The sequence below is a fragment of the Mercenaria mercenaria genome, chromosome 1, assembly GCF_021730395.1.
Source record: "Mercenaria mercenaria strain notata chromosome 1, MADL_Memer_1, whole genome shotgun sequence".
Lineage (NCBI taxonomy): Eukaryota > Metazoa > Mollusca > Bivalvia > Venerida > Veneridae > Mercenaria > Mercenaria mercenaria.
The window spans coordinates 317941-327460 of NC_069361.1; the positions used below are offsets into that span (position 1 = coordinate 317941).

The window sequence follows — 9520 nt, forward strand, 5'->3', positions numbered from 1 at the left end:
ATGTCCGACTGTAACTCCTTTGTGCATAGAAAGATTTCAAAATAACCTAACACAATTGTTCACCAGGCTGAGACATGTTGCACTCAAGACACAGATCAATAGCTAAAATGTCAAGGTCACGCTTAGAGATTTAAGGTCTAAAATTGGTACAATGGACTTTGTCCGGACTCTAACTTCCTTATAGATTAGAATATTTTGTCATGTGCAAAGTGCTTCATGCATTTCCATATGGTGTCATCCTGGAAATAATTGTACAAAGGACAGTGAGATAAATGAGTTTCTTTGTACTTGTATTGCTTTAGGTTGCTGAGCAAAGCTGTTGCTGAGGCTTCCTTGTGTGGCCCTGAGGGAAACATAATCTTCGCCCATGATGGTGAAAAGCTTGAGCGCATGACATTTGAAATGTATGGTAAATTGACAGCATACAATGTCCTTACTGGTGGACCAGGCCTACCGATGATCAACACCATGCTGTACTCCTTAATGACTGACCAGGGCATAAAACCCCATGTAGACATTCTTACGCTTTCCCAGACCAAGGAAATTTATCGCATTAAGGAGGTTTGTAATTTGTCAGACTTTAAAGTTTAGTGCCTATGTATAGGTCAGAGATTTTGTCAAAAAGTTGTGAGAAAACCAATTATGTTCACCCAAAATCACAGTGATTTTAGCATGACAACCCCATGATAGTGGCTGAAATTGTTATTAACATATACAGGCATTTCGTGGCTGCTAGGAACAAATAAGTCGAGCTTACATACATGTACAAGTCTGAACTAACTTTTCAAGTAACATTGTATGTAAAAAGGAAATGTATTCCTTTATTATGAGTATTGCAACGTCACCGTGACATTTTGTTGCCAATTCTTCAAGACATACCTAACATGTTCAATATTGCTTGCTGAAACTTTACATGTGTCTTCGGGGTTATAAAACTAGTTGATAACATCAAGTCCCATAACTCTGGTATGCATTTTGGTCAAATTATGTCCCCTTTTGAACTTAAAACTCTTTATATATTTAACATTCTGGGAAATATTTTCCTACTTCTGGGACAATATTTCGAATAGTCGAGCTTGGCTGGCTTACGGACAGCTCTTGTTATTTAGGGGCCCAGACTGTCAAAAATAAATGTTTACCATTAGGTATATGGGCATTTTCTCAACAATTTAGGATTCCTGCCCAAAATTTAGGGGCCATAGGCTACTGGGCACCTCTTGATTTATATCCCTGTATAAGAATGGAGAGATTTTCACTCCTTGACAGTGACTTTGTGGTTCTATTTCTATCATAACAAAGTAAACAATAGTATAGTTTCCACATTTTATCCAGATCCTGGACAGCCCAGACGATGAGAGATTTAAGTCGGTTATCGACAAACATGCTGACTGGATTATTGATCAAGGCTTACTTCATACAAAAACAAAATTGGAGAAGAAAGATAAAATAGCTACATACCTGCTGAAAAACATACTTTACTACAGGTATACGTTGATGTATTTTACTGGTGTATAAATGTCAAAATGAACAGTACCCACCAAAAGAAAGTATATACTGCAAAAGAGTTTTAAAATAATTTGAATTTAGGTCTTGAAGTTTTATATATATATATATATATCTGTAAAAAAATAAGCTTGTATTTCACATTTAAATATGAACAGACAGGAAACATTCCGTATTGTACCTTTTAAATTCCGTATTGGACCTTCTTTATTGTATGCTGCCGGACTAGTTTCATTAATATGCATGACCTGACACAGTTCTATAAATAGCAAACATAAAAACTTCATTTAGTTCAATTTTAGTATTGATAAAAATTGAAGATTTCTTTCAATAACAAAACCGCAAGCAAAAAGGTATAGGTATAATAAAAGGGTCATTGTAACAGCAGCTAGGTCTAGGATTTTTGTATTCGGCTCTGGTAGATTTTGCAAGGTCAGATCACACTTGGCGCGCCTCGTGAGATCCGATCTGGCAAAAATCCACTCGAGCCCAATACAGCATCCCAGATCGAGCTACTGTTATAATAACCCTATTATATATCAAGATGATTATTATATTGTCTAAAACATAATCTTACTCAGTTGTTATGTAGTAGAAATCATATTTCAAGATTTGTGCAAAACTGTATATGTTTGCTAACATTACAAACAACTGACCACCTTTTCGAACGATTGATTGTTGGGATAAATGCACAGCTGAATTTCTTATTAGGCCGATAAATGCATATCCATGACCATATAACCACAGATATCTTTGGATGTTCTGGCTTAAGACCAAAAAGGTTAGTACAGGGATATTCCAAATGTACCTAAGTGGTTCATGTCACAATTTGAGGTCAAAGATCTCATATAATGTACTTTCTGCTTAATATACTGAATAATAAGTAATATGTGTGTATTTTACAACATGATCAGTATAAATACTTGCATTTTTTTCAAATTTGATTTATATCTAATGGTCAGATCTTGCTCGAATTTGTTGAATAGCGACAAATATAGCACAATTTAATGCCTTTTGAAATTAAACAACAGCTGCTTGTATTGTGCAACGATAATATGTTTGCTGAACTGAATGAACATTCATTGGGAATTCTTGTTAAACATAGGAAGTGGATAGTTGCTTAGTAGACCAATTTTATTATACCTTCAAGTGTGATGATTTCGGTGCTCATAGTTCAGCCATGGATCATTGAGTAAATCTGAAATATTATACTCTGTGTCCTTTTCATTTTGCCATTTGTTAGAATTCTTCAGAGAGCGGGTATTTTTATATATAGGCATAATAAATGAGTCATGTTCTATAACCAGCTACACTGCGCCAGGATCATGACCCCTTATTTCTTGAAAATTGCTTGAAATGGCAATAGCCCCTTAATAAATCATGGTTGCACATTTGAGAGGAGGGAGAGCATACATGTTTTACAAACAATCCTTGTTAATAATAGAAAAACCTTGTGACCTCTCTAAAGGCCATATTTTTCATGGGATCTATATGAAAGTTGGTCTAAATGTTCATCTTGATGATATCTAGGTCAAGTTCGAAACTGGGTCACGTGCCTTTGAAAACTAGGTCAGTAGGTCAAATAATAAAGAAACATTATGACCTCTCTAGAGGCCATATATTTCACAAGATCTTCATGAAAATTGGTCAGAATGTTTATCTTGATGATATCTAAGTCAAGTTTAAAATTGGGTCACGTGCCCTCTAAAACTAGATCAGTAGGTCAAATAATAGAAAAACCTTGTGACCTCTCTAAAGGCCATATTTTTCATGGGATCTATATGAAAGCTGGTCTAAATGTTCATCTTGATGATATCTAGGTCAAGTTCGAAACTGGGCCACGTGCCTTCGAAAACTAGGTCAGTAGGTCTAAAAATAGAAAAACCTTGTGACCTCTCTAGAGGCCATATATTTCATGTGATCTTCATGAAAATTGGTTAGAATGTTCATCTTGATGATATCTAGTTCAAGTTCGAAACTGAGTCACGTGCCATCAAACACTATGTCAGCAGATTAAATAATAGAAAAACATTGTGACCTCTCTAGAGGCCATAATTTTCATGGGATCTGTATGAAAGTTGGTCTGAATGTTTATCTTGATGATTTCTAGGTCAAGTTCGAACGTGGGTCACGTGCCGCCAAAAACTAGGTCAGTAGGTCAAATAATAGAAAAACCTTTTAACCTCTCTTAAGGCCATACTTTTCATGGGATCTGTATGAAAATGGGTCTGAATGTTCATCTTGATGATATCTAGGTCAAGTTTGAAACAGGGTCATGTGCGGTCAAAAACTAGGTCAGTAGGTCTAAAAATAGAAAAAACTTGTGACCTCTCTAGAGGCCATACTTGTGAATGGATCTCCATAAAAAGTGGTCAGAATGTTCACCTTGATGGTATCTAAGTCATGTTTGAAACTGGGTCACGTGCCTTACAAAACTAGGTCAGTAGGCTAAATAATAAAAAAAACCTTGTGACCTCTCTAGAGGCCATACTTTTCAAGGGATCTGTATGAAAGTTGGTCTGAATGTTCATCTTGATGATATCTAGGTCAAGTTTGAAACTGGGTCAACTGCGGTCAAAAACTAGGTCAGTAGGTCTAAAATTATTAAAATCTTTTGACCTCTAGAGGCCATATTTTTCAGTGGATCTTCATGAAAATTGATCTGAATTTTCACCTTGATGATATCTAGATAAAGTTCAAAACAGGGTCACGTACCTTCGAAAACTAGGTCAGTAGGTCAAATAATAGAAAAACCTTGTGACCTCTCTAGAGACCATATTTTTCAATGGATCTTCATGAAAATTGGTCAGAATTTTTATCTTGATAATATCTAGGTCAAGTTCAAAACTGTGTCACATGAGCTCAAAAACTAGGTCACTATGTCAAATAATAGAATAAACGACGTCATACTCAAAACTGGGTCATGTCGAAAGAGGTGAGCGATTCAGGACCATCATGGTCCTCTTGTTAGGTGTATTTTGACATATCTGTACCTTGTAAGAATTTTTTTTTCTTTTTGGTTAAATTTCTTTCCTTTGTTGTTTCTGTCCTTTGGACTTAGATAATTTTTCTGAGGACCTTCTTGTCCTCAAGTGCAATGATAACAGGTGAGCGATATAGGGCCATCATGGCCCTCTTGTTGTGTCTCTCGGGAGTCATTAATACCAAGCCTAGTTGTGTACATTGTTGGCATGTTCTTCTAGGGTTATTTTTTAGGAGTTGAGGCCCTTTTATTTAGTTGAGTATTGAATGCTTGCCCATGCTATTTCTCAACAACATGTGGACCCGCTGTTGTACTGGAATGATTTTCTGCAGTATTTCTTCAAAACATAAAAAATTTAGAGGGGTGGTGGGGGATGGAGGAGACATATGTTTCTGTGACAACAACTTCTACATACAATGTATATATATGATTAAGAGTGAAGCATATCGTGTATGCAGATGTGTGTTTCTAAATGTACATGTACTTATCATATGATAAAATGATTGTCAAGTTTCAGTTTATGTTGTTCCTTGATTAAAGTATGTTGATATTATTACATTTTTTAACAATGTCTTTTTTCATAAATGATTATCTACAGAGTGTTTTATAATATCTGTAATTTTGATTTTACACTGTCTGTTGCTTGCCAATCAGTCAGTCAGTTGGTCCACGCGTTTACTAAGTTAACTGAGTTGGTCTGCATGAAAGTTTACAACAGTGATCTGTGGGAGAGCTGCAGCATGTATGTCGTTTCTATTTGTTACAGCATTAGAGCACCAGAGCTAACAATAGAACAATGATGATCTACTAGTCATGAAATATTATGATCAGTTTTAAATTGTTGCCATATTATTCTCAGGTGGTCGGTCGTGGACCATTGTGGCCCTATTTGTTAGTTGCAACTGAATGTTGTAAAAACATATGTTTATTTTTTTATGTAATACTTCCAGTTGTTTGAATATCAGTTAAGTAGTTATTGTTTTCATATAGCTGACAGTTGTCTAGACTGAGACATTTTATGAGATTATGTGTTTACCAGTCCCTGTTTGTTTTCAGATGATAGAAATAGTGTGATGTATGGAACAAAAATGATACACTATCTTAGACTTAATTGGCATTTAGTATAGTTACATATGTTTCATGTTTACAGTCTGTGATTCATTGATTTACTGATCTCAAAATAAAAATCATTTGTAGTATCGTTTTTGTTTATCATTGATTACCATTGAAAAGAAATGAAGGTTAAAAAAGGATTAGATAAAAGCATTTTTAAAACTTTTAAATAAAAGTATTAACATAAATAGACTTATCAAGTTGCAAACTTGAAACTTGTTATACATGATCAACACAATGTGCAAATGTACACGAGACTTTTGGTGCAGCTCAGAGTCATTGCCCGGGCCTTGGACTTAAAGGGGATTGCTGATAATCCTATGTGCCATCTTTAGATCAGGCTTATTAAACCATACATTAAGGTGAAAAAAGTGTGAAAATTTGATATCAAATAAAAAAGTTATGATGATTTTTTTTTAATTTCAATATTTAACATAAATGGATGCCATCATATTCACCCCTCTGACGTCATCAGCTGTTTTGTACAATATTTTGTGCAACATATCTACTTTTATTAACCAAGCTAGCAGTATGTTTCAATTCATTTTTGGTATTACTACACATGTAATCCAACAGTAATAGGTGTGTTTCACCTGCAGAAACATTGTGAAATCTTATATAAATAATACTAAATAATGTTCACATAAACTGATGACGTTCCAGGACACTAAAACAAGCGTCCCTATACCGTGTTAAAGGTCTATTTTTGAAAGCGCCATAATTTCTTAACCTTTTCTCTGATTTACAAAATTCTTTCGCTGATGCTTTTGTTTTAATAAGAGTAACTCATTACGATGTTTACTGGAATTGTGATAATTCCATTTTTTATAAAATCACCATAATTAGCATTAGCAATCGTGTAAAGTGAACTACATCTACAGCTTTTGCAATAATGGGTTGAAATTTGGTACCCTTGATAAATATGAAGTGGAAATGTGCAAGTGACAATTTAAATGGGGTAAGGGTTGTGCATGAGTTATAGCCCTTGGACTGTAATCAATGTATGTAGCTTTTGCAATATTAGCAAACTACTTTTGCAGTTCTAAATAAAGTATTGGTTTGAAACTTTGTATACTTGATCAACATGAAGTGATGTGTATGTACAACTGTGCATAGCTCTGGTTATGTATGACAGAGTATTAGCCCTTGGATGTACCCAAAATCATTGTATTAGCAAAATCAATCTTGAGGAGTGAACTACTTTCACAGTTTTCAAAATTGTTATATAAAACTCTGTATACATGAACATCATTAAGTGCAGATATTTGTGACACTATTTAGGGTCAGCTTTGATTTTAGGCGGAGTTGCAGAGGTATGAATTTCATCCAGTGATGGTTCTTGCTGTTTTTAAATATGAGGTCCAAGTGCAATAACTCTGCAATGTTGGGTAATTTAAGTAGGATTTCAATGAAACTTTGTTTACATTATCATCAGCGTTTGTTAATTGTTATGTTTGAGATATTTTATGTCGACCGAGACTGCTATTTTTTGTATTTGGATGTATTTTGTGCTTCCGAAGGACCACCCTACCAGAACTGATCTATATCATGGAGACAAAAGAAAGATTCTTGATGCACAACTATAGATCAACAACATTCAGTGAGCCGTGTCTGCACTGTTAGTTTTGGTTCGACCCATAGAATAGGTAGTAATGGTACTTTGCGAGGTTTTCATGATCTATTCATCTGATTCTATCAAAGCATTTGCCGTGACAAAGAGGTCTAGCAGTAAAATTTACTGTTAGAACTAATCAGAATCCTCTCACCCTAGTTAATGGGTATGGCTCAATCAGAGGTCGTTGTGGATCTACGCACATTGCAAAGTTTAATTGAAATCCACGAATTGTTGAAATAATTTGCACTACAGATTTCATATAATACTAGTACATACGGGCCGTTCTCTAGGAAAGCCGAGCTTATTGACATATAATTATTACATAATTTGACATTAAAACAACGCAAATTAATGCATTTTGTTATGTCTTTCATCAGTAATCTAGATACTTATTACAGTTCATACTAATAAAGAGGTTATCATTTCTGCAGAAATTTTATTTTAGTGCCAGCTGTTGCCATGGTGATATTTATTATTCAGTAACGGTATTCAACACCTTCGAAATCATGGGTTAGTTACTTTGAAGAACCATTAAGTCCAAAAACAGTAAAAAAGTAATTGTTTGGCGCATTTCATTCCAGATGGTATAAAGAGAAAACAACATAAATGTATTTATGATGTGAGTCAATAGCATACATGACACGGAAATAAACCTTAATTAAACGGACGTCATTACGTTTGCATAGCGTTTGTTATGTCACATTTATTAACTCATCAGATGGATAGATGTAAGGGACCATATTTTTGGAGATTTTGAATACGATAGTTTTAAATTTTCATGAAATATTAATTAAAGTGAATACTATGTAGTTGTGCATTTAGCTTAATCTCTGTTACTTTATCAGTAAGCCCCCTTTTCCATTCTTAAATTGTAAGACCAGTTTAAAAGAAGTGCTAAAGGAAATATGTCGCACACTACAACCTATAAAGATGCTTATGTACACAAAGTTTCATTAAAATCCTATTGAAAAATAGGGAAGTAGTTTATGCTACAAATTTCCTCTAATATAATTCACATAACTAAACTTGGCGATGATTATGTATACCAACTTTCAATGAATCTGACTTCCCAGTGATTTCCCAATTGTAAAGTCGGCCAGTCCTAGTAATGACACTGGGCTCTGTATCATAATCTTTATTACTCAAGCAATATACAGACATAGCAAGCAAAATGTTACAGGAAAACAATGTACTTATACATGCCATTTAACATAAAACGATGGAATGTCAGTCCTTTCTTTTAAAGTGTCGCCAGTATTTCTCTTTGAAGATATAAATATAAATCTGTAGGCTCTTGACAGGTCTGTGTGGGTGTAAGGTTGTGCTCCTGCATGACAGCCACGCAAACTTCATACACATCTTGATCACAAGGAATAACTGATCGAAATTCGGCTTCTCTAGAACACGCTGCCATATCAGCCTCCGAAACCGCTACAATCTGATTCTCTGTGTTCCACAATGACGGGAAGAAGTACATATTTTCTGGTCGACCAAATGTCACCATAACATTAGACGATTGTTCCACATTCGAAAGGCCATGTCGAGTTCGTCCTGCAACGTGAAACAAAACTGAAATATTTTCGACTATCTAGTACCGTGATTGAACTACGACAGCCTATACACTTTGAAAATAAATTTGACCGAAATCACTATATACATATAAGGAAAGTAAGCCCAGCCCATACTGGCCATGTTTTTTGATGAATCGATATTTATTATATGTCTATATAAATTCTGCAAAAAATCACCTTGTATTTCACAATAAAATATGAACAGGCAGAAAAAAAGTCCGTATTGTACCTTTTAAATTCCATATTGTACCTTCCGTACTGTACGCTGCCGGACTACTTTCATTAATATGCATGACATGACACAGTTCTATAAATAGCGCACATAAAAACTTCATTTTGTTCCATTTTAATATCGATAAACATTGAATATTTCGTTCAGTTACAAACAACAAACAAACAAGGTAGAGTTATATGATAAAAGGGTCATAATAACAGTAGCTAAATCTGGGATTTTGTATTCGACTCTCGTGGATTTTGCAAGGTCGGATCACACTTGGCGCTTGCGCGCTTCGTGAGATCCGATCTGGCAAAATCCACTCGAGTAAATACAGCATCCCAGATCGAGCTACTGTTATAATAACCCTATTATCTTGAACGACGAATCACTAAATACGTTATATTTACAGAGAAAACAAGCCTCAGACCAGACAGTTGTGGCCACTTTTTAACGAATCAACACGCCTTGAGCAATCTTTAACGGACACACGCACTGACAGACGGAAACAGTGATGTCAA

The 9520-nt window shown here is 35.0% G+C and overlaps 1 protein-coding gene across 1 annotated transcript; it reads left to right on the forward strand.

Annotated features, from left to right (window-relative positions):
* The first annotated feature begins 74 nt into the window (after window positions 1-74).
* LOC123546542 (uncharacterized) lies at window positions 75-1515 on the forward strand. Its single transcript, XM_053522117.1, has 2 exons — window positions 75-561; window positions 1333-1515. Exons 1-2 carry the CDS (start codon window positions 391-393, stop codon window positions 1513-1515), a joined length of 354 nt encoding a protein of 117 aa, XP_053378092.1. The 5' UTR covers window positions 75-390.
* The last annotated feature ends 8005 nt before the right edge of the window (window positions 1516-9520 follow it).

What these genes read in the sequence shown, in the direction of transcription:
- LOC123546542 (XM_053522117.1), top strand. Translation starts at nt 391, where the DNA reads ATGACATTTGAAATGTATGGTAAATTGACAGCATACAATGTCCTTACT. An exon ending in AAATTTATCGCATTAAGGAG is followed by an intron (nt 562 to 1,332) that starts GTTTGTAATTTG and finishes CATTTTATCCAG; the next exon opens with ATCCTGGACAGCCCAGACGA.